This window comes from Leptosomus discolor, chromosome 25, assembly GCF_034619465.1.
Source record: "Leptosomus discolor isolate bLepDis1 chromosome 25, bLepDis1.hap2, whole genome shotgun sequence".
Lineage (NCBI taxonomy): Eukaryota > Metazoa > Chordata > Aves > Leptosomiformes > Leptosomidae > Leptosomus > Leptosomus discolor.
The window spans coordinates 4,989,364-5,016,882 of NC_141415.1; the positions used below are offsets into that span (position 1 = coordinate 4,989,364).

A 27,519-nucleotide genomic window follows, 5' to 3' on the forward strand; every position below is an offset into this window, starting at 1 on the left:
TGGGAACCTGTGGTGGTACTTCTCTTCACGGGTATTTACGTCGTTAAATCTTACCCCCAACTGTGGCATCTGAACATCCTGAATCCTGCTAACTCCATGCATACAGATTGCTGGTTTAGGCTGCTGGTCAGGAGAGGCTTCTGGCACATGGAAGGAGAAAAGACAGCCCTTGAGCCTAAAGATGGAGATTGGAAGTGAAGGTGTTGCAGCAAGAAGTCACAGTGTCTGCTCAGAAACAGGGTTTTTGCATGTGTTTCCCAAAAGATCTGCTCAGGGTGTGGGTGATTCAGAAAGGAGGTTTCCAGTCCCAGCAGAGTGAGACTAGATCTTAGCATAAAATCAGCTGGATTTTAACTAAACATTAGGGACAAAGAGAATGTTTTGGGTATTTGTTTGTTTTGGTTTTTTAATGTATCTTACAGAGACGCTGGGGCTTCTGTAGTGCTGCTTCTTCTGGTATGCCCTGGGAAAGCCTGCACTGTGATTAGTGCAGCGCAGCACCTTTGAAATGCATCAGGCAGATAAGATAAGCAGAAAACATTTAAAACATCTTCCCATGTGTGTTACCGTTGGGGTTTCCCTGTGTGCAGGGCCTGGCGTGTTAATCAGGGAAGCAGGAGTTTGCCGTTCGCTGCATTATGTGCAGCAGCCGTTCTGTGAAACGCAGCTGTATCGCACGTCTCTGTCCCCCATGTGAATCTGGTGCTCATCAGATTTGCTGCCCTGCCCTGTGGTGCTCGGGTCAGGTTGCTGCAGCCTGTTTCAGTAATATATAGCCTGGTTGTTGGTTCCTGCCCTAAAAAATCAGAAAACGATCATGTAGCAGGCTGGAGATCTCACACCTCTTGTGCTTGCAGGTGCTCCCTGTGTTTCTGCTACATCAACGAGAGTTCGCTGTGCCCATGTGAGAAGGGGATGGGTAGAGAAAGGTGAGTGCTACTGTCTTTAGACAAAATCCCAAATTTAAATTTTTGGAAGGGAAGGAGAGAAATGGAGCATCATTGTTCTTGCTTAATGTTCTCTTTTTAACTGAAAGCCCAACATTTAAAAGCTGGGGGGTTTTTCCGCCCTCCCCTGCCCCAAACTCATCTGGCATAGTTAAAAAGGCTTTGTATCTGATCACCCCGCTGTGTAGAAGAGAGCAGCAGCCTGCCAAGGTGAGGGAACGGGAAGCAAGGCCGGCAAGAATCAGGAAGCGAAACCGAGTCGTCTGCTTTCATTTTCCAAGCCGCCCTTAGGAAGGAAGGGGCCGCAACCCGAACAGCATCACAAGACCCTCGCCGCAGAGCAGGGCCCGCTCGGTGCCTGGTTTATGCCCCTGAACGCTGCAGGCTGCTCAGGAAGCGGCTTTTGTTGTGGTGTCGCTCTGCCGCCCGCACGTTGGTGTGAGGAGGAGTCGGCAGCACCTGCATGATGGGGATGGTTACAGCGCTTGGAGCTTCAGCTTCAGCTTCGCTTGGAGGCTCTGTGAAGGCTGGGTCTCTGCCTGTGTGCAGTCCCTGCTGTGCTGGCAGCGTACATCCCCGGCGCTCCTCACCCAGAAGAGCTGACGGACCTGCCCTTGAAAAAGCCCTCTGCTAAAGAGGAGGAAGAACTCGGCCGACAGGAGGGACACCAGGCTCCTGGGGTCATCCAACACCTATCTTCCCTGAGCCAAGGTGTGACTGCAGCCAGCATTTGCCAGCGAAGGAGAGCGGGGGAGATGCTGCCTGGCTGGTGGTGCACACCCAGAGCCCCAGGAGGACTTTTTATTGAGGGAGAAGTACCACCGTGACCTGGGTTAAGAACATATCTCTATAGGTACTGTCTGGTCCTCCTGGGACTCCTGTGGGCTACCCATACCCTTCTTTTTCCCTTTTCAATCCTTAGCTGCTCTTTTCATGGCTGTGCCTGGATTCTCCCAGACAGGACATGCTCAGCGGGAGCTGATGTTATCAGTCAGTGATGGAACAGGGGCTCTTGCTGTTGATACCAAAGGCTGTTGCTCTGCTGTGTGGGCTCTGCTAGTTTCTGTGCTGTGTGGGCTCTGAAAAGCCTAATTCCTGAAGCATTTGAAAGATGGGGGGCTCCTGAATGCTTACTCTTTCAAGCTAGTCTTCCAAGTCATGTGTGGAGGAAGGAGGTAAATAATAATTAAAACCAGACTCACCTGCCTTCCCTGGTTTCACTGCATTAGGCTCTCCAGCCTGGCAGGTCTTGTTGGGGTCATTAATTTGTACAGACTGTGCTATCCAAACATCACAGCTCAGCAGATGGGCTTGACCCAAACCAGACCTTGCACGGCACCGGTCAGCCCAGCCCTGATGCCCATCCTGCCCCTTGCACGGCTGCGGAGTGAATTGGGGCAGCACCTGCTCGCGGAGGCAGGGCATGGTGTTTAGTGATATGGAGGGGGAAGCGTGTAAGCCACGAAATGTATGCAGGGCAGAGAGGGGGATCTAATTCACAGGACGGTGAATCCCCTTCGAGGGTGGTCTGGGCTCCACGTGGAAGCTGGCGTGGGGTTACAGCCGGGGTGTGTAGCTCACGGAGTTCTACTGCTGGCGTGCAATTTGAAATCCTGGGTCCAGCCCCCAAAGGACCCATCTGCCTCAGTCATAACATTACACACAGGTATCCAGGAGTACTTTCTTAATCCTGCATGGACAGAGGCTTTTTCCGCGCTAAGAGGCAAACCTGACTGCTACTCCCACCTCCCCGGACCCCTGGGAACACAGGACAAGTCAGGGAAGGCTCAGAAACCTTGTATTACAAAAATAAAAGAGCGCATGGCGCAGTGTCACGCGTGAAGCTGCCGTGCCAGGCTCCAGCGCAGAACGTACCAATCAAAGGCAAATATAAAAAAGACAGACACTGTTAAACAGTCGCAGGGCAGCATCCTTAAGGCTGAACAATCCCAGCTGAACTGAGCTGATGTAAACCAAGGACCCTCCTTATTCAGAGCCCCAGCAAGGCAGGATTGGTGTGGCAGGAGCTGGGAGCTCTGCTGTGACGTAGAGGCCAGGTTAAGCCCCCAGCTCATCTCCTTTTCCACGGTGGCAGGCCTGAAATGCATGAACAGGGCTGGAGTTCCCATGGAGGCAAGTGTTTCTGGTCTGATCTCCTCAGGGAGAGCGGCCTGCAGAGAGAGGGCTTCAGGTCTGGGGGCTCTACCCCAGTCACCTCTGCCCTGTCCTTGGGGCCTGTAGGACCCCTCTAAGCATCCTCCAAAGGGCTGGGCTGCCTCCCTTCCCTTCCCACCCACAGGCTCTTGGGTCCCCTTTGCTTTACATCAGCTCAGTTAGCCCCCGGCTCAGCACTGCTCCGTGCCGTCTCTGCTGGGCTCCAGGGAAGGGTGGGCTGACCCTGTTCACGCCGACTTGGTCCCGCTCTCCACCTCCTTGTGCACCCACAGCTCCTTGTGCTGCTTGCGCCCAAAGCCCTCGTCGTAGTTGCCTTTACTCTTGAAGAGCTGCTGGAAGTGGGGCTTGCAGTAGAACTCCCCGTGGAGCGCCGCGTAGCTGCCCAGGCTGGGGAAGGAGGGCAGGGTTAGCTCGGCACAGGGACTCTGCTGCAGGTTGGGGGGCAGCGGGTGAGGCTCAGGGGCACAGGGACAGGAGGAAGGAGGAGGGAACACGCAGGAGGGGACCCTTAGGAAGGGCTGGCTGCTCGCTCCAGCCAGCTCAGGGTGTTAGGGGCTGCTGTGAGCAGCATTAAAGGTCTGTAAAGAGGGGGCTTCTGCAGGGCAGCTCAGCCTTGGCTCTGTGTCATCTAGGAGGAAGCTCTGGCTCAGCTCCATGTTACCTCGTGGCTGTTCTTGAGGGGAAAAAATTCTTCTTCCATACCGGGTGGGGTTTAGCTGAGACTTGGGACCAGGGGGGCAGAGAAGCCCTTTTTTTGCTGCGATGGGTGGGCTGGGGGTCTTTTGCTACCCAATGAGAGGAGGGGCTGTGAGGGGTGGGTGGGTGCACTACTTGGAAAGGCCTCCCCCACCCAGGCTGGGCAGAGCCACGGTGACACCCATCCCCCTTGCCATCCAGAGAAGGGCAACGAAGCTGGTCAAGGGCCTAGAGCACAAGTCTTACAAGGGGTGGCTGAGGGAACTGGGGTTGTTTAGCCTAGAGAAGAGGGGGCTGAGGGCTGCTCTTTACAACTACCTGAAAGGAGGTTGTAGCCAGGTGGGGGTCAGTCTCTTCTCCCAAATAACAAGTAATAGGACAAGAGGGAATGGCCTCAAGTTGCTCCAGAGGAGCTTTAGCTTGGACGTTAGGAAAAATTTCTTTACCAAAAGGGTTGTCAAGCATTGGAACAGGCTGCCCAGGGAAGTGGTGGAGTCGCCATCTCTGGAGGTATTTAAGAGACACGTAGACGTGGTGCTTGGGGACATGGTCTAGTGGTGGACTTGGCAGTGCTGGGTTAACGGTTGGATTCAATGATCTTAAAGATCTTTTCCAACCTAAACAATTCTACGAGCAGCAAGCACCACGGCAGCCTCCCAGCCCAGCTCACCTGAGCTTGGTGTGGCAGTGCTTGCAGCAGAAGCAGGCGTTGTGGAAGACGAATTTATCCGCCACCAGTCGCTCCATGGGATAGACGGTTTTCTGGCAGGCAGTGCACATCTCCTTCACTTGAGCCTTCAGGCTGAAGGACTGGGCAAGGAGAGACCAAAGGGAAAGACGATGAGGAAGGGGTCTGGGATATCCTGTGCCTGGCTCCTACCACAGCCCTCTTCCCTAACATCCTTGCTGCCATTTGCTGGAGCATTTGGCTAGCATGAAGCAACCCCATCTCCCCTCGCCCTCCCTGTAGCGCTCCAGTGATGCTGGGCTGGATTGGTGCTTGGGCTTTAGGCTTTCGGTCCTTCCCCCCTCACTGTGAATCAGTAGGATGTGGTAAAACTGCGGATACCTTGGAGCGCTGCACCGTGCTGCCTCCTGAGTTGTTCTTTGCCTCCTAGGAAGGGAAGGAGAAGAGAAATTGAAATGAGAGCCTGCACTGACAAGCCTGGCACTGAGTTGTGCTTAAGGAGGAGCAGCAGAGGATCGGTACAGGCAGCTGAGCTGCAGGACCTTGGGACACACCAGCAGCCTCTGCCTGGCTGTCTCGGGCACGTGGTGACCATCTCTGAACTCACTTGCCCAGAGGCCACGACCTCTGTCAGGTCCTCGTGTGCCAGATACTTCCTGCACTGTGGTGCTTTTCCCAAAGAGAGGAGAAGGAAGAGAGGGAAATAGAAAAAGAGGAAAAACCGTGTACATATTGCAGAGAAGGAATTGGGCACTAGGAGGCTGTGGGACTCGCCCGGGGCCGTGGGGGCAGAGCAGCCAGCTCTCATCCAGCTCTGCTCAGAGGCCCCTGTCTCCGATGTAGGAGCGTGTCATGGCTTTGTTTCTTCTTTGGCCAAGGTATAGCTGACCTCTTTTGTGGTGGTAGCACCCAAGCACAGATCCAGGAGATGTCACAGCGCAGGCGTTGCAGAGCACGACCCCAGGGTGACAGCCCTCCCTTGCTCCCAGCAGCCACTGATGGGCAGCTCTCACCGTCTGCAGGCATCGATTACTGTCCTTGGCTACCCAGTGCCACCACCATGCGTGCCTCAGACCAGAGAGGGCTGGCACTAGCCTCTCGGGAGCAACAACAGCAAAGCAGAGGAGCCCTGCTTCCACCCACCGTGGGGACCGTGTGGGCCCGTGGCAGGCAGAGAGGGGGAAAGGGCTTTGCAGAGCTGCTGCAGCACAAGCCCCTGGCAAAACTCCCCGGATCATCGTCACTGCTGGCTTATGCACTTACTAACAGCAGCTCTGCTTTGGTGTGAGGTGCTGCTCGTGCTCCTTCTGGCCTCCATTTACCCCACAGGCTTGGAGAGAGAACTAACCCTTGCTGGAGGTGCACAGGGCTCTAGCAATGCTGCCAGCGTGGGTCTCTGCCTGCCATCGGAGGGTGGTAGGCTGCTTGTTCCCCCAGGGCATGACTGGGGGTGCCCCTCGCTCTCATGGACGCGTTGGGCTGGTTCCCCCTCAGCGGATGTTTTGTTGCTGAGTTCCTCCGCCAGCCCCGTTATCGCCCGTCACGCTGCGGCGCTGCACAGGAAACGCCTGCGCGCCGTGGGCGAGATCGAAAAGCCTCCGAGTCCCTGCGGGCTCGGGGCGTGTGCGTGGGGAGGGCAGGAGGGGCAGCGGGGCGAGCTGGAGACACGCTCCGTCAATGCGGCAGCTTGGTGGGGGCGGGTGCTGCTCGGATCCTGCAGCTGCGGGAGGAGCAACAGGGCAGAGGGATCCAAACTCCGAGATGCTCGTACCGCTGCCCCCGGGGACCTTGGAGCAGGGTCTCTGCGTGCTCTCCCATCTGCAGCTGCAACAATTCCTCTCCTCCCAAATCACCTCCCTCTCGCTTGCCCCACTGTCCTGCAGCCTCCGCAGGGTGCGCAGGCACCCACTGGGTCCCAGTCAGCCACCTGCAAGTGCTTCAGGCTGCCTTTGCACTGATGAAAATGCTCCTTTCTTCCTTCCAACAGGGCCAAAGGGGTAAACGCACCTTTAGCAAGGTGGACCAGCCAGGGCCGCTTTACAGCAGACTGGCTCACCCTCTGCGCTGCCTGTTCCCAAGGCTGGGACAGTATGACCAGAACGTCACCCCGCTGCCTCCTCGTCCTTCCTCTTGCTGCTGGTTTGGCTCTGCTTGGCCACTGCTGCCCCTTCTCTCTGCCCCGAGGCTGATCTTCCATCCCCGTTCCTCCTGCTTCGTCCTTCCCCCTCGTTTCTCCTTTGTATTTTTGGAAACAGTTTGTCTAAGGGACGCACAGGAAACTCTCACTTCGCTGAGCTGCCTCTTCAGACGTTTCCCAGCTGCTCTCATTGACTGAGGTCAGGGACGTGATTTTCCTCCCACTCCCACAAGGCTGGAAGAGTAAGCCAAAGTCAACAGAGGGACATGGGCAGCGAGGAGACTCGGGCCGTGTAAAACCGGTTGCATCCCTTGGCCCTGGTAAAACAACCGCAGGTGCTCTCCTGGGGTTAGGGTTTAATAGACTGTTTCCAGGCTCGGCTGACCAGCACTAAGGAAAACGCTGCCTCTTCGGAGCTGGAATGCATCCGTTCCCAAGGCTACAGGCAATCCACCGTTGCTCGTCACTTCTCGGCAGCCTTCTGGCTCCGATCAGGCACACTATCTATTTCATATCTGATATATCATCCCTCGGGGAAGGGCCATATCCTGTCCCAGCAGGAGATGTTCTTAAGCCTTTATGTTTTTCCATCTCCAATCACTCCCATCCTAGGCAGCTCGCATGATCTCAATTGTGATCACAGAAAGCCATGGAAACACAAACAAACAGACGGCAACCGGAGAGGAGAGCAGGGTGAGCAGCTCTGTACGGACCAGAGCCTGGACGCTGGCGTTGCAATGTGCTCAGCAAACAGCACCTTCTGCTGGAACATTCCTGTCCCCAGTTCTGTTGTCTGAGCAGCAGTGAGCGTGCCTTTGATCACTCTAAAATGTCAAGTCTGGAATACAGCTTCTGTACACAACCCTCCATCCCAGAGATCCAACACCCTGTTTGAAATTCCCATACAAACCGTGAGGGATGCTACGTACATGAGTTGGGGGTGGGCTGGCGGGTCCTGTGGCCTGGAACATGGTTCCTTCCCCTCCTCTGTCTGTTTAATCCTGAGCTTGAAGGCTGTGGGCCGATGTTCCCTGGGGAGGTGTCTAAGACAGACCTCTTCTTGCAACACCTGGAAAGGAAATGTCAGCGGGAGCGTGGCTGGTTTCATCACCCCAAACCCGGCAGCTGCACCGCTCTGCAGGAGCTGGTGCGTGACAGTGGCACGCTCCAAGCTTGCTCCGTGGGCTCAGTGCAGCCTCTTTGGTCTAGGGATTTCTTGAAGGCTCCAAGAGATTTAGGCAAATGAGACTGGACTGGCAGACAGGAGAGGCAAGTCTGGAATACCGCTCACTTTTAGGAAGCTGGCAGGTGAGCCGGGGCACCGAGCTAGAGCTTAGTAACTCTAGTCCTCAACAAAGATGCTGGGCTGGGCTGGGAGAGGGCTGCTGGAAACATGAGCAGAAGGTGAAGTGACGGCTTCTGCTCCAAACCCACACATGGAAGGCAATTGCCAGGCAATGGCTAAGCTGTCAGCAGTAGGACTGCTGCTCCCAGCCAGAGCCACTGTCCTGCCGAGGCAGCAAAACCAGCGCCCAGTGTTTCACTGATGTAGCCACGAAAGGACTGGTGTTGCTGGAGCAAGGACTGTGATTTTAGTCTAATTTTAGCCCAGAAAAGCCTTGCTGAACGGAGCGGATCACAGCTCAGTGGAGTAAGTGATGGGGATTTTGTCTTTTCTGGGGAGCCCACGTTGCCTTTAGGCTGAGACCTGTAAGCTGTGGCCTCTGTGTGATGTGCAGAGTGCCCAGGAGGATGAGTTTGACAGATCTTGGACATAAATGCAGCACAGAAAAAAACCAGCAGCATTGCAAATCACCCCTTTTGGTAAAAATTAGCTGAAAAGGCAATGACAGATCCTCGGGGGGGTTTCCCCGTTGCACCTTATCTTCAAAATACCCATAAAAGATCAGGCTTGATGAGCCCTGTTTTGCATATGCAAGACAGAGCTGTGACGTTGAGCAAATGATGCTGAGGGAGGAGCAGAGCAAGGAACAGGCGGGTGAAGGGGTGGCTGTGCAGCTCTGTGACGGTGGGGATGTGCTGGGCAGCAAACTCCCTCGCCCCCTCCTGTCTGGGGCTGCTTTCCTTTCCTACTGAAACCTCTTGTCCTCATATATCCCCCAAAAAACTCTTCTGCTGCCCCAGGGCTAGGGTGGACCCTGAGAAAGCCCCAGAGCAGAAGATGTGCCCAGGTGGAAGGCTTGGGGCAGAGGATATCTCTGCAATGCCAGTCTCACGGTGACATTTGCAAACATGCCCTGGATTTGAGGGGCTCTTTGGCTGCCTAAAAAGTCCCAACACCCAGCAGCTGACACTAAGCTTGAGTTGTGCCCAGCAAAGCACCCAAAATTAGTGGCCACTTTCAGAGTTGAGAGACCTTTGCTCCAGGTCCTGAGCAGTGGCAGGTGAGCTGGGCTCCCCCTCGCAGCCCCAGAGGGCTGGACGGCCCTCGTCGCAAACATCTCACCGCCTCGTCTGAGAATACGGCTCCTATTTTACCTAAATCATTTCCCGTCTCCTCTGCGGTTTGCTTGTTATTTCCTGCTCGCGGGGCAGATGGTAGAACACAGGCGGCTGCTGCCGTACCCGGCGTGTGCTGGGGTCGGGGCAGAGCTGGCCGAGGAGCAGCCCTGGCGGCAGCAGCTCACAGCCCAAGCCCACAACCCCTCTCTGCCCCTGTGACAGGACCTTCCCTCTCATGCCTCCGGGGTCTGTACGGGGCGCACAGCCCAGCGGACCCCGAGGGGAATCTGAGGAACCCAGAAAACCCAGAGTCCCTACCCCATGCACGCTTCTAATGTGGATGCACAACCCTCCCCCTTTTCACCTGCCTTTCACCTTCTCCCCTGTCTTTGCCACAAACACATCTCCACCCCCAGCTTCTCTTCCTCTTCCCTCACAGCTCATCTTCCTCCCCTACCCCAGACACCTTCTTTCCCTCAGTTTCCCCAGTCTCTCCATCATCCCCCTCTTGCCCTTCCTCCCTGGCTCCTTCCACCTACTAGTTGTTCCTTTGCTTCTCTTGCCCCCAAACCCTATTCCCTTCCTTGCCATCCCACTAATCCTACCCCATGGCTTGATGTTCTCCATCCAGCCCCATCCTCCAGTTCTCCTTCCCCTTAACATCCCTCTGCCCCTCCGTGCACATACCCTGCTCGCAGCCCCGTGCCCGCGCTCTCCCAACCTTCGTTTCAAACGAGACGTCCCCTCGGTTGTAGCTGCCCTACAGGCATGTGAGCAGAAGTTGCTAAACATCCTTCCTGCCGGAGGACAGGAGGCAAGAGTAGAAATCTCAAAGGGGAAGGGTGTGCTGAAGCGATAAGAGAAACAGAACAAGTTAGAAACCGCAGGAGGGTTTCTAGGAGGCTCTCAGCTGCTGTCCTCGCTCTTCCAAGGAAGCACAAGGATGGGATTTGAGCCCAAGGCAGTCAACACAAGCCTCCATGAGTGGAGGGACCCCCAGTGGCACAGGCTTTGCTGAAGGACGTGCTGCCACATTGATGCTCTGAAGCCTTCACGATTGCTAGGGCAACCCTCCAGCGCACGGGTGGGGGCTCGCTGGTGTTCTGAGGAGCGCAGAGGGCATCTGTGACAAAGCCAGAAAGCCGAGTCCAAGTCTCCACAATGTAGGCTGGCACCATAACTGCTAGATCTGACTTCTCCAAACCTCTGTTCCCTAAGGCACTTAGCCATCTGTGCAGCCCAGGAAGAGCAGGACTGAGGACTGTCCTCTCCTGGCCATGCAGCCAGCAATTTCAAGTATTTGGCCAAGGACAAGGTGAGAACCACTTTCCCTTACAGCCTCTATTCTTCCATCTGATGGCTGGTGTGGACAAAAGGGATTCTCCAAGGGATCTGGGCTTGTGACATCTACCCAGGGAGATGGAGCAGCTTCTGATGGCAGCAGTGGTGGCCACAGCATGGCATTGCGGTGTGCTCCAGAGACGTGGCACCACAGCCAGCGGGATGCACTTGGGGCCTGAGCTGCCAGCTCTACCTGCCCAGGTCACCACCAGCAGCTGCTGGTCCTGCTCCAGGGTTTTCTTTTCGTGATCTCAGCAAGCCGGTAGTCGACTCAGGACCTTGGGGTTGGAGCTTGTCTGGCATCCACAGGGGCCATGTGCCTGCTGCCGTGTGCGAGCAGCTAGAGAGGTGCTACCGCTCTGTCTTTTAGCACCAAACAGGGAGCAGTTTGGGGTGAGGAAGGCAACTTTCATCCCAGAAGCTGCTTGGTCACAGCGCTTCTGCCTAGCAGCCTCTCCAGTCCCCTCTCACCTTCCTGCCTGACCCTGGTGGCAGATGTAGGGAGAGGGAAGCATCTGGGGTGGCCCCTCAAGGGAATTCCCCAATCTCCCTGCTGGCAACCTGTCTCCGAAGCATCGTATTTCCCACAGCCAGGGCGGGTGTAGGGAGCGTTTCACCCCTTCCCTTCACCAGCGGGGCCGTCCGGGCTGCCCTCGCTGCTGCGCCAGCCTGTTCCCAGCGGGCCCCAGCCCGGCGCTGCCGAATGGCCTCTCCAAAAGCCGATGGGTTTCCGGCACAGGAAAGGAGCGTGACTGCGGAGGGCGAGAGGCCCCTTTCTGCCATATGGTTCCCATTAGCAGCCCTGTGAAGTGTATGTTTACTGCTGGGATCACTGTACCATTGCAAAAGGCTTTCCCAAAGGCAAAGCGTGGCGTGGGGGGGGATCTGGGCCCCTTCCTCCTCCATCCTGGGAGGACGCGGAGTATCCCCGGCAGCACGGCGAGGCACGGGCAGGGGCTCAACACCTCGGAAAGGCTGTCAAGCCTCTCCCCGAGGAAATCGTGAGCTAAGCAGATTGCTGTGGGGACTGATGTCCCCAAGATCCCGTGCAAGATTAGTGCAGCCTACACACGCGGGCCAGCCGCCGACCCTGCAGCTCCATGGCCAGCTCAGCCCGTGGTCTCTCTCAGCAGGACTGCGTGGGGAGGAGGTGAAGAGGAGCTGGAAGAGCCCGTCTCCTGAGCCTGGGAATCACCCAGCTCACTGCCCGGCTGTCCCCTGTTTCTGCAGCCTTGGGGCCTCACGGCCAATCCACATGGCGAAACAAAGCGTGGTGCAGAGTCGGCGTCAAACGGGCCAGAGCCAGAACCGGGCACAGCACCGCCAGGGAAGAGGGCACAGCGTTCCCAGTCCTGCTTCAGCTTCTCAAGCATGCAGAGAGACAGTGAGATGCAGTTTTGGGGGGCTGGGGGGGGGGAGGGGGAATGGGGTGAGCCCAATGGTCATGGCATCAGCTTTAGCCATGGAAGACCTTAATTCAGCTTCAGATCTTGGCTCCTTGTGTGCCTTTGAGCCAACCACTTGACCTCACCAGTGTTTGGGACCCAGGGCAGGTCCCTGCTGGCTTGGTGCAGAGCAGAGGACTCCAGGGAGAAGCAGCTGAGCCACTTCTGCGGACACCGCTGCCCTGTTCCTGAGGTTACTGGAGAGCAGCCCCACCACACGGACCTGTCCCTGCCTGCACCCCCCCAGCACGGAGCTACCTTCCACCAGCCTGGCCCACTAATCCGCTTTCGATCCACGTTGTGCGCCTGGGCTGCCTCTTGAAAGGCTGCCAGTGGGCAGGAAATCTGCAGCCGAGGATGCTGACAAGGAATAGTTGTGGGGAGGAACAGGGCTGCCTTTGTCAGGGCAACAATGGAGGACCCGCACCAGCGAGGAGGGAGCCCGAGGGAAGCCCCTGCCCACCGGCTCTGCTCTCCCACCTTCATCCCTGCCTTGGCTTGCCTCCCCTGAAGGGCCAGGGCCAAGGGGAGTCAGTGAGGGGGCAGACGGGGCAGGAGGATGCTGCTGGGGTTCATCCGTTTTCCAGAAGCAGAAACTGAAGCACGGAGCAGCCCATTCCTGGGACTGTGGCCATGTTTAATGGCATCCCTTAAAACTTGTGGTCTGAAGGGAGTCTCTGCTCCCTGGGATCTCCTGTCGTGCTAGTAGCTCAGATAGAGCAGACAAATACAGCAGAAAACCTGCTGGGAGGATGAGAAGAGCCTCTTTTCCAGGCAGAAACAAATCCTTCTCAGTAGTGCCAGATGATGGAGCAAGCAGCAATGGCCAAATACTGCAGGTTGGGAGGTTCAGGTTGGACATTATGCTAAATGCTTCACTCGGAAGCTCTGTAGCATGGTACTAATCGAGTGCAACTTAAACCTAGTGCAAACAACCACAACAGGCAAATAGCAGTTCATACTTCTTCCCTCCCCTTCTCGGTTTTTCCATAGCCTCTTCCATAAACCGTGCTCCACCTGGAAACCTCGCCCTCTGGTTTCCTACATAAATGTATATCCATTTACCATTATATTGGCATTAGTTCTTCTCCCACCATAATATTTGCCTCTCAGAGGGATTTGTAAAGAGTAATCACATTCCTTATCAGTCTTTTTTAGCAGGAGAAGCCAATTCCTTTTAATCTATTCTCAAAAGGTGGGTTCTCGTTTCCTACAGCCGCCTTGGTGGCCCACTGCAAGTAGGTGAGCTGGTCTGAACGCACCGCACTGAAGGCGATCTCAGACCTTTGTATTCTGGTACGAATACTTCTCTGGCACCCCCGAAAACATCTGGCCTGATGGGCTCTCCATCTGCCAGAAATCCTAGATGCTCTTTCTTCTTCAGAGCCTTCCACTTGCTGAGGTCCCTCCAGACTGCAGCAGCTTTGTGTTGCAGCTCCCCAAGTGCCTGCTCTGGCACAACTCTGCTTTAGCCATTTCTGGGGCTCCGGTCTCATCTTCATGTTTGCTGACCTGTTTTTTCTCACCACAGGCAGATCTCCTGACTTCTAAAGGGCCTGTTAACAAGTTCAGTCCCTAGATCTCTCCTTGGGGAAGGATCCAAGTGTTCTCCTTCCATTTTGCTGCCTCTTCTCTATCCTCTTTCCTGTCTCCACCTAAAACAATAATTTCCTTGGGGCACCGTATCAAGTGCTTTCCTTAAATCCAGATTGATGACGTCCTGTTGTTTCAGAAGTCAGTTATCATGTCCAAGGAAGATACTGAGCCAGCTTGACATGATCTGTGTTAAAACCACACTGCATTTTATTCTGCTTCCCAACGCCATGTCTTTGATTACTCTTCCAAAACCTATTCTAGAAACTCACCTTTTATTGTAGTCCAGTCAATGGACCTGTAATTGCCTGTAATTCCCTCTTTCCCCAAACATAACCTGTGAATGTTATTCCTCTCGTGGAGTATCACCTGTAAAATCCCAGATTTCGGACTGGCATTTTCTGTGTGGGTTAGCCCACCTCTTGAGCTCTGAGAGCTCCTCCTGAGAGCTTCTGCTGTTTCGCCATCTGCAGATGCAGCAAGAGCAGGTCTTGTTCCCCAAAACACAGCACAACCACTTTCCGTGATCCCTGCCTCTGCAGCAGCCCAGCGAGAGCTGCTGTGTCCTCCTGTGTTTGCTGTCCAAATGCAGATTGTGTAAAAAAAAAAAAAAAAAAAAGCCACCAAAATCATATTCATAGGTTAAATCTCAAAAGATCGTTCTCTCTGAGCTGCCCTGTCTATTTTCAGCCGTCACCTCCATCCTCCCTTTTAGGACAAAGGTGCTATACAGCCCAGTATAGGATCTGGTGCTTTGCAAGGCGATGGGATTTCTGTGGAGCAACGGGTGTGGTGGGAAAAGCAAGCCCTGGAGAGGCACATCAGAGGTTGCTGAGGCTCCTTGTGTCTGGCCATATGGAGAGGGTTATGGGCGCACCAGAGGAGTGAGAAATATGTCTAAAGTGTGCTTAATATTGATTGCGATAATCCCTTCACCCAGATTTAATGTTTTCCATCGCAGAGCTTTTGCTAACAGCTAGGTAAGCTCTGCAACACCCCCAGATGGCAGATAAAAATGACTTAAACTGGAAAATGAAAGGCAGACACCTCTGGGGGAACATGGCAGCTGCCTGACAATGGACAACAACCCTGCAAAAGCTGAGGATGCACGAAAGGGGAAAGAAAAACTCCACCGCCATGTGGGACCGCAGGGGGTAGTTGTAGGCTTACAGGACTGACTTGCTGAAGGAAACCAGAAGAGGAACTCCCTTCTCTAATGAGAAGTCTCGTGGGATTTTTGTTGACCAAAAAAGGTCAGGAACCAAGTTTTGAGCTGTGTGAAAAAGAAGATGCATCCAGTCACTTTGCAAAGCCCAAGAGGCCGGTTCTGACAGACCTGCACTTCTCAGCTGGGAATTTGCCTCTTGCAGGGCTCCCATTTAAAAGAGACGTTAACGCTGGAGCCGTGTCGGCCTAGGCTTGATTGGTTGCCCTGCAATTATTTTGTAATTTACGTTGATAATGCTGCTACTCCTGGCCTTAAATACACAACAGCTCAGCTGGGGCGCCAGATGTCTTCCCTGCAAGAGCCCTCACACGATGTCTTCGGTGGACAAAGCCCGGTTTCCGAGGCATGATCCAGGCTGCTGAATTATCATGTTCTTTCCAAACTGATGAGTACCCCATGAACAAAAATCGGCAGAAAATTGATCAAAAATTGACCTGCAAGGTAGCTTAGCTGGTCTCAAGCGATCCAAGGGGATTAGACAGATCAGACTGGCTCAAAACGTGGTAGTTAGAGCACTGAACTGGGACTTGGGAGACCTGGGCTTGATTCCCAGCTCTGCTGCAGATTTTTGGGTGACAGTGGACAAATAATTTCATTTTTTCTCTTCCCTCGCCCACCCTCCACCCCCCCACCCCCGATGAAAACAGAGCTGCTCTCCTTTGTGAAGCCCTGGGAGATCCCTGGCTGTTAAGGGTTGTGTCAGAGCTCAGGGTATTTGTGTTGTTATTAAATCTCACAGTCGTGCAACAGCCTCCCCAGGGAAGCGATGAAAGACCTGTGGCTGGAAAGGTTTAAAGCCAGGCTGGGTGAGGCGGTAGGAGACACACCATTGAGAAGCAGCAGGCATTAACGAAGGGGGATAAAGGAGTTGGGATCTAACAGGTTTTCTTCCATCTCTGCTCTTTCTGATCAGCTTAATAAAATGGATCTGTCCAGCCCCCCCTCGGGCATGTACTGCAGCACACAACAAAGAGGGAATTACAGCCCAAACGAGGAGCGTGAGCCCCAAAACACTGCACCCCAGGATGCCCGCTGCAGCCCATCCAGCAAACGCAGGCCTCCGCTCGCTCTTGTCCCCATGATACGCTGGGTGCAAGCCCCAGCCCCCCCCCCCCCCCCCCCCCCCCAGCTCACGCAGGGCACGGGGTGCTCGCCCCCCCCCTTCAGCAGCATCACTCCCCTCCAGGCTCCTGGAGCTCAGACAGTGTCCCCTTTGCCCCCGCCTGACCCCGGCGAGGCCACCCAGGGCCGAGAACAGACCCCCTTGTGTTTCCCCCCCAGCCCAACTCTGCTTTCCGCGCTCAAGCCTCCTCCCAAAGCAAAAAAGTTCTCGGTGCATCTGGGTGGGACCTCCTCCTGGGGGGCTGTGCAGCGGGGGATGAACCCCCCATCTGCTGGGTGGCTCCTGGCCAGCGGTGCTGCTTCCCCGGGCTCTCCCTGTCTTTGCATTCCTCCCTCCTCTCCATCCCTTTCTCCCTGGGCGCCTGCCTCTCTCTCCCTCCCCACCACTCGGTCTTGCTTTCTCCCCCAGCTCTCTCCCACCCCTGAGCAGAGCCGCGATCGGCGGCAATCCCCAGGGTGGATGAACCCCCTCGCTCCCCGCACCTCGGGGACCATCATTGTCTCCCTCCGAGCCGCCCGCCACCTCGCAGCCCCGTTGTTCTCCACGAGCGAAGGCTCACCATATGCCTGGGCTCCTCACGGCGATGCCGAACGGGAGGGTTTCACCCCGGGGAGGGTGGCTCTGTCCGGCGGTGGGTCCGTCCAGCCGTCCCTGATGGCAGGGTGTTCTCGCTCCCTTTCTCCCCGCTGCAGAGGCCGGGGCTGTGGGAGCGGGAGCGTTTCCTGCGAGCTCCCACGGCCGCCTCGCGAGCCCTTTTATCGCCGGGCTGCCGCGGTGATTGGCTCTCCGCGTCGTACCGTCTTCCAGCCGCTTGCTCCTTTGTGTGAAGCCAACCTCTAACCCCAAACCTTCCCCAGCCCCTCTCTTCCCGAGCTCCCTCTCCCCAGCTGTCCCCGGACCCCCACAGCCTCCTCAACCCCGCTGCCGTCACTGCCAAGCCCGAGAACTTTGCCTTCGCTTTCCTCCCCGCCGGCAGCATGGGGGAAATTCCCCCTCCCCGGTGTAATTAGCTTTTGCCCAGCCTCTCCCCCCAGGTTCTGCGTGTGCAGATGGGCTTCGCTCAAGACTTTGGACATGGCCTCGGGCTCTCCTCACATGGCACTAACCCACTCGTGTAAGGTTTCCTGCAAGCATCCTGGAGGATCTGTCCCTCCAGGGTCTGCAAAAGCCAAGCTCACCCCTCCCAACCTCAGCGAACTCTCTGCAGAGGAAGGATCTTGTCAGGCAGCGGCAGGGATCCCAATGCCCCCAGCTCCTCACCCCCCAGGGGGGCAAACCCGAGCCGTGACGCTGTCAGAAATCCAGATTTTACTCCACGGAGAGCTGATGAACCGTGTGTGGGAGCGGTGCTGTGTAAGGCGGTCGGTGGATCTGCCAGGGCAAGCCTTCACGGGGCGAGCAACGTCGCCGCCTGGATGATAAAGGCAGCTTCCCCCACGCCACCCCTGGGGTTTGGGACTGGGTGGCTGGAGTTTGGAGGGGTGGGATTTCCCCAGGAACAGGGCAAAATGTTAGGAATAGGTTAAATATTGTTAAACCCTGAAGGGAACTTGGAGGTGGTTTGAGACCAGACAAGGAAGCCGGGATGGCCGTGAGCTGTGAGAAAGGCAGAGCGAACTGGTGGCTCTGAGGACTTTGCCTTAACCTCCCAAACCCCTCCAGTGGGGATAAATGGAGGCAAAATAGGTGATGGAGTGGTGGGAAGAGCTTGGATAATGATGACGCAGGAACAATATTCTTGTTTGGGCTCCTCAACACAGCGTGGTGTTGCTGGAAGGAGCCAAACGCCAGCTGGAAATGGCCCCGAGTCTGAGCTTGGTGCCCGAGCCCAGCAGCAGAGGCAGGTGATCTTTGTGTGCAGAGTTCGTCTGTAATTCCCCATACAAAAAATATGATTAAGGAATTTATGGCGGTGTTTACTGGACAGGGAGACAGTGGTGATGTGATTTATCACCCCTGTCACTCTGCATTGCCCAAATATCATCTGTGATGAAAAGGCTCTTTGCCACTGAGAGCAAATAAAAGTGGAATTTGACTCGATAGTAAAATTAGCTGTTGCTGAGCAGATCCAGACGCAGTGGCAGGGATGGTCATACGTACCACACAGCAGGAGACTGGCAGGGCTGCAAAAGCCACTGTCCATCTGGGCATGGGGAAGAGCAGAAGAGCATCCAAGGCATCGCCACGCTGCCCCGAAATGAGGGCAGGCATGCGGGAAGCCTGCAGGGAACGAGCCCCACTGAGAGCACAGCACCCACGTGCTGCCCTGGGCTCCGGGCATGAACACACGGGCAAACGGGTCCCATCTTCAGGCTTCGTTGGCCTCCCTTCCCCACGGCATCGCCCCGCGGGGCCGGGGTCTGGAGGAGGAGAGGGCTGGGGGCCCAACTCGCCCGAGGGGGATGCAGAGCTGGGGCCTGAGCCCACGTCCCCGTGGGGGCTCCCCTGGCACCAGGGTCCCTCCTGCAGCCGCTCTGCCTGCTGCGAGAAACGCCGCAGCCCCCCCTCCTCGTACGCGCGCAGGCACACGCGTGCACGCCCACATGCACACGCGCGCGCGCGCCCATACCCCGCGTGCGCGCCCGCGTGCGCACACACCCAAAAGCACACGCGTGGCGCTAGCATGCTCGCGCGCTCTCACGCGCGTGCACGCACAGGTACCCGCGCACGCCCCTGCCCACACACCTGGGCGCGCACGTGCGCGCACGCAGGCGTGTGCACGCACACGGGCACGCACGCACGTGCTCACGCCCCCGGGCACACCCTCACGCCCCGCAGACAGGGCTGCGGGCGATGCCGGGGCCCCGCAGCCTGTGCAGGGGCTGGGGTCCGCCGGCCAGCGCCCACCCCAGGGTGGGCCCGGGTGTGTGTGGGGGGGGATGCTGGGGCTCGGCTCCTTTTCCCGTTGCTATGGCGACGTGGAAGGACACACACACGCCCCCCCCCCCCAGCAGCCCGCCAGGCCCGGAGGAGCTGGAGGGGCACCGGGGATGATGGGGACACGGGGCGGGCCGCGGCCCTCCCCCCCGTCACCACACCCGCCCCGCCGCCGGGCTCGGAGGCCGGGGGCAGGAGCCGGGTTGCCGAAGGGGCCGAGCCCGGGGCTTCGGGGGCCACAGGGAGCGCAGAAGGGAGCGGCCCAGGGGTGCCCCGAGGGGCTGCAGCAGCCGGGGACCCCCCCCCCCCCGCCCCCGGCCCACCTCGGCCTCCCCCGCGCCGGCAGGGGGCGCCCTCCCCCGGGGGCGCCGCTCTCCCCGAGGCCCCGCCCCTCCGCTCGCGCCGCCCAGTCCTCCCCGCCCGCAGGGGGCGCTGCGCTGCGCGGGGGCCGCCTCCGGCGCCGCTCTAGCGGCGGGCGCGGTGGTCGGCGGCGCAAGATGGCGGACGAGGGCTCGGTTTGCAGCTTCGTTTTCAAGAAGCGGGGCCTGGCGGCGGGCAGGGGTCGGCGCAAGCGGCCCAGCAGCGACCAGGAGCAGGGTGAGGGTTGGCGGGGCCTTCGCGGGTAGGGCGCTGGGAGCCGGGCCGTTGTGATACCCTGAGGAGGCGAAGGAGGGCCCGGTGCCACCCCGGAGCGCTGCCCCTACACGGAGGGGCCTCGCTGCCCTCCCCAGCCCTACCGGTGTCCGTGCGGTGGAGGGGGTGAAGGGCTCCTCCCCCGCCGTGCCACCGCCCTCGGGGGTTCCGCCGGCCTCCCGCCCCTTCCCGCGGGCGTCCCCAGCCCGCAGAGGGGGGAGGCCGCCAGCCGAGCCTGCACTTGGGCCGAGGTCCTGGCCCCCGGCGCACCCTGACCCCTGGGCTTTACCCCTCAGAGAGCAGCGGTGAGGAGGGCAGCACGGTGGTGCGGAAGGAGCGGCGGCGGGAGACCCCCAACCCCATGATCCAGAAGGTGAGGGAGCCACAGCAGGGCATTGCTCCACCCGAGGTGCCACTGCAGTGGCCTGCCAAGCTCAGGCCAGACACAGGGTTGGAGCCTTCCGTCCTTCACCCCTGTTGCCTTCTTGCCCCTCAGACCAGGCGATGCACGAAGGAGAGGACGGCGTACGCACCGAGCAGCAGTGATGATGAGGATCCGTCAAAGGAGATCGGAGTCACTTACAAATCGACAAGGTCGGCGGTAAGGACTGGGCAGGAATGTGGTTCTGGGGTGTGAGGTCAGGTGGGACTGGCAGACCCCACACTTGATAGAGAGAATTTGCTTCTGTGAATGTGGGATCAGCCATTCCTTCTTTTTTATCTATAGATGCACCTCCCTGTCCCTTTCCTCTTAATAGACAAGCACCTTGTGCTGGGTTTATTCTCCCGATACCCCCTGCCTCCTCAGGAGGCCAGTGAGGTTGGCCGTTTCCTCTTAGAGGTGGGAATTAAAGCCCCAAGATCGCACTGGACTTGCCCAACATCGCACAAAATTTTCAGGAGAGGGAGCATTTGAATCAGGTTTGTCCTGCCGTTGGCTTCATGTTCTCAGTTTTAGACCCATCTTCCTTCACAAAGAATTCAAGATGACCTAGGAGGTGTTCCCGTCTTTATTCTTGTGACAAGTGGTGGAGTAGGAGCTACAGAGAGAGGTCATTGTTTTCTCGGGGTTGGTGGGCGGGGTGTCCTGTTAACATCTGGAGTGAGGAGAAATCAGCTGTGAAGGTCTGGGCACAGCTCAAATTGCTCTTCCCAGGAGATTTTTCTCTTAACTTTCCTCTTGATCCAGTGAAGTTTTGCCCATTAGTGTGATCCTGGGCAGAATATAAGTGGGATTAAAACCAGGTATCATCACATGTTCCTCTTCAGACCGATTTCCTTATTGTGCCTCTGTGTAAAGTGGAGATAATGCCCAGCTGTCCCCAGGCAAAGCTGCAGGATCAGACCGAGGTCTCCTTATCACGTAGAGATTAATATGACTATAACCTCGTGCTGTAATTATTCACTGCTGCTAAGGGGGGCAGTGTGTTGTTAGCCCTCCTTGCTGTAGGGGCATGGGGAGGGAACTGGAGGAGATGACAGCTTTGGGGCTCCAGAAGCTTTTGGCACTGAAGCTGGATTTGGTTTTAATTGAGGCTGGCTGTAATTAGTCTTCCGTTTCCCTGCAGCTGTTCCTGGAGATGTGATAAAACCTAGGAATAGGTATCTGTTCAGTCCATTAAAGAGAAATCTAAACCAGATCACTGTATTAAAGCTGGATGTAAGCCACCCACAGCTGGGTTAGGAGTTCAGAGGTAACATCCTGCGTGTGGGTTGGATGGTCTCATGACTGAAGTGTTGGACATGGGAGACCTGAGTTCAGCTTCCAGCTAAGCTGAGGCTGAGTGTGAAGGAATAAAGAAAGGACAAGTATTTCCTGACTCTGCGGGCTAAAACGTGGGAGCAACGGGTAGTTAGCACTCCAGCCTCTGCAAGCACGGGGCTGGATCTGGCCCATGGGGGATTTTCCCTTGCAGGTGCTAAAGGGCTGTAGAAACTGTAAAGCAGGCCACGTCCAGTTCTTACTCTGTGATGAATCCTTCAGGTAGCCAGGGAGCTCTCTTGTCTTGTACAGGTTTTCTCTTCACTGTTGTCACAAGTTCTTCTTGCTTTTCAGAAACCTGTTGGCCCCGAAGACATGGGAGCCACAGCAGTGTATGAACTGGACACGGAGAAGGAGAAAGATGCCCAGGCCATCTTTGAGCGCAGCCAGAAGATCCAGGAGGTGGGTCAGCCTTGCTCTGTAAGAGTTAGTGCTCTACAGCAGGAGTACCTGTGCTTTACTCATCCCCTTCTGCACACCAAGAAGAATTTGAGTCTGCTTCTCTCTGGAAATTTGAGAAGCCGAATGTGTGACCCTTGCAAATAGGGGAATTTTCAGCCTTTATTGGAGTCTTGGTATTAAGGAAGGCAGGGCTGGGAAGGGAGACTGGTGTCAGAGTGGTGAAAGCTAATCTGTGTCCTGAAGCTTTCCTCATCCTTATTCACCTTTCTTTTTGTTTTCCTAGGAGCTAAGAGGAAAGGAAGATGATAAAATTTACCGTGGTATTAACAACTACCAGAAGTACGTGAAGCCCAAGGACACGTCGATGGGAAATGCCTCTTCAGGAATGGTCAGGTGGGTTGGGATGAGCCTTGGGGGACTGGGACCACAGAGGAGCTCAGGCACCATCCCCAAAAGCACCTGTCTGGGGCTTGAACTTTGCTGTTACTGCCAGCTTCTTTCTGTCTAACGAGTCCGGTGTCTGGTTCTGACCAGGCCCCCAGGGGCCTTCTCCACTGCAGCTGCGCAGCCGGCCTGAGCCTTCTCCCACCCTTTCAGAAAAGGACCCATCCGTGCTCCGGAGCACTTGCGGGCCACGGTGCGCTGGGACTACCAGCCCGACATCTGCAAGGACTACAAAGAAACCGGGTTCTGCGGCTTTGGAGGTGAGTGGATCTCACCTTGGGCCAGACCGGCCAAGGGATCCAGTCCAGCTTGGGATCTGGTGTTTGTGGCACCGAGATGTGCGCTTACTGGTTTACAGGCGCTTGTTTGCAGAGCTGGTGTGTGATGCTCTTGCAAAGGTGTTTTATGTGTCGTTCTCGTCATTTGTGTCGGCCCTTCTGAAAGCTGGTGGCCTCTGATCAGTGGTTGTGAGCCCTGGGAGGGACCCCTGGGCTGTTCCAGTGACCCACACTCCCACGTGTGGCTGCTGAGGCCATGTGAGGGATGGGATTTCCCGTTCCTTATCCCACTTCCCATGAGTGTAAACGCTGGAACTGTCGCTGTGGCCCACAGAGCACGATCCTCATGGCCTGTCAACCCTGAGAGGGCTCCTGTGCCTGCTCCAGGAGCCTGGCACTGCCCTGGGGCGCAGGCAGGCGGGGAAGCAATCGGGTTTCACCCTCTGCTGGGCAAAGCTCCAGCTGCCCCTGACTGAGGTGTCCTGTTAACCCCCGACCCCGCACAGCCTAGCTGTTAATTCCTCTTCTCTCTGTGCTGCTCAGACAGCTGCAAATTCCTCCATGACCGCTCGGACTACAAACACGGCTGGCAGATCGAACGGGAGCTGGATGAAGGCCGGTACGGAGTCAATGGTACGGCACCACCCCTTCGCTGTCCTTCTCCCTAAGCTAACGGTGGATGCGGCTACCGGGTCCTACCTTTGTCACACCCTAAGGTGAACGTGACTTCGGGATGTTGGATCACTAAGAGTGAAAGGGGGCCTTTGCTGCCTCAAACCGCGTGGGCCGTGGGTTGAATTAATATCAGACAGAAAGGATTCGTGATTCCAAAGCCAGGGAACGCCCTGCTGCAGGGTAACCTTAGGGCCAGTACCCACGGACAGTGCTGAGCAAATTGGCTGCTTTCAGATATCGACTAACTGCCACCAGAGAGAATTATTTCCTCTGGCTCTCTAAAAGGGTCCCAGCAGTGGGCTGTGTGGAGCTGGGGAGGTGTGACCATCTCCTGCCCCTCAGGTGCCCGGGAGGTGGGATACCTGCCTGCTGCCTCACCTCATTACTTCTCACTCACAGTGTCTGTCGCTGTGGCCCAAGGCTCGTGAGTGTTGCTCGTGAACCGCTGTGCAGCTGGGGGAAGAGGATGTTCTGTGTTCAGTTGGCGCCAAAGAGTTCGGTGGCAGCTGGTTTGGAAGAAAATCAAAGAAATAGGAGGGGGCTGGAGGATGTGTCTCGTTATAGCAGTGAGTGGGCGAGGTTAGAAGAGAATTTGCTCTTGTGAGATGAGCAACAAGCACGCTGGCTCATTAGACGTAATTATATCTCAGTCCCACACGTGTTACTGACATCAGCAACACCCAGATGCCAGAGCTCTATTGTTTCCAGCGGAGATTTAATCCCACCTGCTGTGCTCTCTTCATATTTAATATCTCATGCCCCACACAGGGGCTGCTCTGGCTGCCTCTGCTCTTGCTCCAGTCTGGTTAATTTTCTTTTCTGCAGATGAGGAAAACTATGAAGTGAGCAGTGATGAGGAGGATATGCCTTTCAAATGCTTCATCTGCAGAAGTTCCTTCAAGAACCCCGTGGTCACCAAGTAAGTGGCTGTTTTGGCACGAGGAGCCAAGTGTCTGCTGTCGATCCAGTTCACTAGCCGTTCACTAGCCATTCGCTGTCGAGGCAAATGCAAACACTGCCCACAGGCTGGGGGGGTGGAACCTGCTTATTGTCTGCTGTGGCTTTCTGGTGGGTGGGGAAATCCTCTGATTACCAGGGAGCCTCATAACCGCCTCTGGAGCATCTCCTTGGAAGAGATCTCTAGCCTTTGTCGTCCAAGCACCTTTTTGATGTCCACAGATTACATCATCTTTCCCCTTAACCTTGAGATTTTGTTTTCATGCCTTCATTCCTCCTGGACACCGGACGGCACACTGCCTTGCATGAGCAGAGGGGTGGGGAAGCCAAAGGCTTGGCAAGGATGAGGAGTAGGCGGCGGGGCAGCGTGGACATCACACAATGCCAGCCTTCTCCCACGCTGCTGGCTGTCTTGCTGGGTACCTGGCTCTGTGCCACCACTCCCCATCAGTGAAGCAATGCTGAAACACCTTCCCTGAGGACAGTGATGCAGGGGAAACTGCATGCAGCTCGCTTTTGCATCCCTTGGAGACCAGGAGTCAGTAACTTCTAACTCCTGGACACAGTGATTGCATCTGGTGACTTGCGGTGGCATCTGTGTCTCCGTACAGGTGTAGGCACTACTTCTGCGAGAGCTGTGCCCTCCAACACTATCGCAAGTCCCAGCGCTGCTACGTCTGTGACAAGCAAACCAACGGAGTCTTCAACCCTGCAAAAGGTACCGGGCAGCGGTGGGAGAGCGGGCTTCAGGGGGAGCCTCTGGAGCAGCAAAGGCAGCAGTTCCTGAAGGATCTTCTGGTGTTGGGCCTGGCCCCAAGCTAGAGCTCAGCTACTGGCAGAGCATCCTTCAGTGCCAGGAGATGCTAAATCATGGCCTGGGTGGCTCCGTAGGTGCAAAATGAGCGTTTGGGCTTGCCCAGCTGGGGAACTCGGGGAGCGTGACCCCTGGTGAGGGTGGCGGGGCTGCGCCACGGCACGGGGGCAGCAGCTTGTCTGATGCTCTCGTTGGCAGGTCGGTGACGCGCCGGTGGGCTCTGGGGCTGTGACATCTGATGCCCTGGACTCAGCAAACGGTGGCTCCTGGCTGAGCCGCTGTGTAGGCAAGGGATTTGTTTGGGAGCTGCCCTGGTTCTTGTGGAGGTGGGTGTGTAGAGGAGCGGGCACCTGGCTGTGGTGTGGGACAGCCCCTGCACCCGCAGGCTCATCCTGCCTCTTGCTGTTTTTCAGAGCTCATGGCAAAATTGGAAAAACACAAAGGGGAGGAAGAGGAGGAAGAGCAGCAGCATTCAGACCAGGGAGAGGATCCGCAATAGCAGAGCACCCTGTTTTGTATCTAGCTGAATAAAGCTTTCATGGGGGGGAAAAAAAAAAAGCTCGCAGCAGTTGCCTTGGGGCCAGCAGCTGTAGCCAGTGCTTGTGTATCCCTCCAGCAGCTACTAAAAGTGTCCTGACTGTGCCAGGCTCCTTGTTTGCTGCCCTGGGAAGGCACAAGGCAGAACAGGTAAGGTCAGACTCGAGAGCTGTGGCTGAGCAGAGCTGTCTGCTGCCAGCAGGAGCCCAACAGCTGCCTCTGAGGCAGCAGCACACCTGGGCAACGAGGTTTTGGCTGTGGTGATACCTCCTAAGCTGTTTTTTTTTTTGACCAAGGTGCTGCTGTTCCATTCCTAACTTTGCACTGATCCTGCTTGCTTCCTGCTGCTGTGTAAGCATAAAACTCAAAGATCATGGACTGAATTAACTTCGAGCATGTAGCGAGCTGAAAGCATGGAAAGGGATGGGATAATTAGCTGGTGTTAAGGTCACCCTTCACCCTAAACATGCTAACTCAGGGGAAAGCAGGCTGGAGTGCTGCAGTTATCTCTGATTTATTACAGCTCTGCATATTCACTTGTGCGTTTTTTGCCTCCCTCGTGGTTCCTAGAATTCAAGAGAGGTTTAGAACTGCAGTGAGCAACACCTATTGAATGATCCCTCTTCTGTGAGGAAACCCACCTCCTCCAAAGGCAACAGCTGCAGCGGGTCAGTGACTCAGTCCCAGTGAGTGCCGGGAGTGGTATTGTGCTGCTGCTTGCTCTTAACTGCCAGCCATTCAGTCCCTCTCCAGGCTTGTGAGAGAGGGATAAGGATTTTTCACAAGCTGCAGGCTTCACAACAAGCTGGGAAATTAAGATCTGCTTATTACAATAAAATTAAATCAGGAGCCAAACCTGATCCTAGAGAGGAAGCAGCAGTGGGCCTGTCCTGGCTGTTGTAGCCTGCCCTTGCAAACAAACACCCCTGGCTCTGGGAGAACAATTGCGTTCTACTGAAACTTTCAGAAAAGAGCAAGAGCAGTTGTTGGCAGTTTCTTGCTTTAGTCAAAAGAAAGGTTTTTGAAACACGAAGGCAGTAGCACCAAACAGCGCTGCAAGCTGCTGTGGGGAGCTGTTCAACAGCAACTGCCTCCATCGGGGGATGCCCTAATGGCTCCAGCCCCTGCCAGCTCGGGTGCGAGCAGCAGCCTTTTGAGTCGGGAACGAGAGCAAGCATGCCCAGCCAGCCTGTGTCATCACTTGTCATCCACTCCGTCATCCTGCAGCAGACTTAAAACAACTTCAGAAATATTTTATTTGTTTTGGCAAAAAACTAGAGTAACAAACTTTATCTGGGTTCAAGTACAGTTTATAAACACAAGGACCTCTTGCCAGCACCACTACTCCCATCAACCACACCGACGGGACTGGATTCTCAGTGCTTCATTAAAGTGTAGAAAGATGTCCAGCACCCACAGTCCTTGGAAGGGGTCAAACTAAAAGCCTTAAATACACCTCCAAAAAACAAATGCCACGGAACTGGGGAGAGCTGCCACGGCAGCAGGGCAGAGTCACACAGCCAGGAATCACGGGAAACTATGGGAGAAGCAAGCTTTTGCCTGTCACTCAGTCAGGGAAGGCAGAACAGCAATGGCAAGGGAAGGCTTACCATCAGTTCTGTACATGGTGTTCATAGAGGAGTCAGGAGCAAGAGGATTGAGCATGAAAGTCACCTTACTTTTCCTCTGTGCCAGGGTAAGTCACTGAGAACACGCTGGTGTGAGTGTGACATGCTGTGAAACCACCCAGCTAACGGGAGGCTCAACTGGATGGGCTGTGGGGGATAAAAAAGCTGGTGCATGGCGCAGGCGTACACCCTGGCTTTGGTGATCCCGGCAGCCATGGGAGGAGGCTGGAATGCCCTGACCTGGGTTCAGAGTGCTCAGCATCAAGTGAAAGGAGTCTCTTCAAAAGCTCTCTCCAGAGCTGGAAGATGAGAATCCAGTGCTGCTGAGGAATGCCCGATGCAGCGAGTGTGCCTGGAATGGAATCGGGTTGTCTTAAATCTCCCATTTTCCATCATAAAGCAGTGACTAAATTTAAGAACATAATCCCTTTTTCCCCCACCATCAAAACTTACCCTGTGACAGCGCTGTAACAGTAACCTGACTAGCTCCAAGAGAATGCCCAAAACTAAGCTGCCTGCCTCCCCTTAACTCTAAGGCACCCTTAGAAGAGAAAGAACCAGAGAGGGTAGGGACATGCAGCCTTCAACTGTGATAGATATGAGGAAGCCAGTGATTTTTAGAAAAAACATAAATAGAGACTGAACAGACTTGCTCAACCCACTCGAGTGATCTACC

General features: G+C 56.0%; 2 protein-coding genes across 4 annotated transcripts; one reads left to right on the plus strand and one right to left on the minus strand.

The window, feature by feature from the left end:
• Positions 1-765: 765 nt before the first annotated feature.
• LIMD2 (LIM domain containing 2) lies at positions 766-9,887 on the minus strand. 3 transcript variants are annotated; one of them, XM_086477973.1, is made up of 6 exons: positions 9,794-9,887; positions 7,573-7,712; positions 4,888-4,932; positions 4,489-4,628; positions 3,345-3,509; positions 766-796 (listed from the first exon to the last, which is right to left on the minus strand). In XM_086477973.1, exons 2-5 carry the CDS (start codon positions 7,612-7,614, stop codon positions 3,350-3,352), a joined length of 387 nt encoding a protein of 128 aa, XP_086334099.1. In that variant the 5' UTR covers positions 7,615-7,712; positions 9,794-9,887; the 3' UTR covers positions 766-796; positions 3,345-3,349. The 3 variants fall into 3 exon arrangements, with proteins under 3 accessions (XP_086334099.1, XP_086334098.1, XP_009946803.1); XM_086477972.1 differs by lacking the exon at positions 766-796 and adding an exon at positions 2,729-3,118; XM_009948501.2 differs by lacking the exon at positions 766-796 and having other exon boundaries at positions 2,729-3,509.
• A 9,323-nt stretch (positions 9,888-19,210) lies between these two features.
• Positions 19,211-25,757, plus strand: LOC104346388 (E3 ubiquitin-protein ligase RNF113A). The gene is made up of 10 exons (XM_086477949.1): positions 19,211-19,310; positions 19,643-19,719; positions 19,843-19,947; positions 21,403-21,510; positions 21,794-21,903; positions 22,108-22,214; positions 22,776-22,865; positions 23,733-23,826; positions 24,476-24,582; positions 25,092-25,757. Exons 1-10 carry the CDS (start codon positions 19,211-19,213, stop codon positions 25,175-25,177), a joined length of 984 nt encoding a protein of 327 aa, XP_086334075.1. The 3' UTR covers positions 25,178-25,757.
• The last annotated feature ends 1,762 nt before the right edge of the window (positions 25,758-27,519 follow it).

What these genes read in the sequence shown, in the direction of transcription:
- LIMD2 (XM_086477973.1), bottom strand. Translation starts at nt 7,614, where the DNA reads ATGTTCCAGGCCACAGGACCCGCCAGCCCACCCCCAACTCAT. An exon ending in GCACGGTGCAGCGCTCCAAG is followed by an intron (nt 4,629 to 4,887) that starts GTATCCGCAGTT and finishes CTCCTTGCCCAG; the next exon opens with TCCTTCAGCCTGAAGGCTCA. An exon ending in CACTGCCACACCAAGCTCAG is followed by an intron (nt 3,510 to 4,488) that starts GTGAGCTGGGCT and finishes CTCCTTCCCCAG; the next exon opens with CCTGGGCAGCTACGCGGCGC.
- LOC104346388 (XM_086477949.1), top strand. Translation starts at nt 19,211, where the DNA reads ATGGCGGACGAGGGCTCGGTTTGCAGCTTCGTTTTCAAGAAGCGGGGC. An exon ending in ACAAATCGACAAGGTCGGCG is followed by an intron (nt 19,948 to 21,402) that starts GTAAGGACTGGG and finishes CTTGCTTTTCAG; the next exon opens with AAACCTGTTGGCCCCGAAGA. An exon ending in AGGCCGGTACGGAGTCAATG is followed by an intron (nt 22,866 to 23,732) that starts GTACGGCACCAC and finishes TCTTTTCTGCAG; the next exon opens with ATGAGGAAAACTATGAAGTG.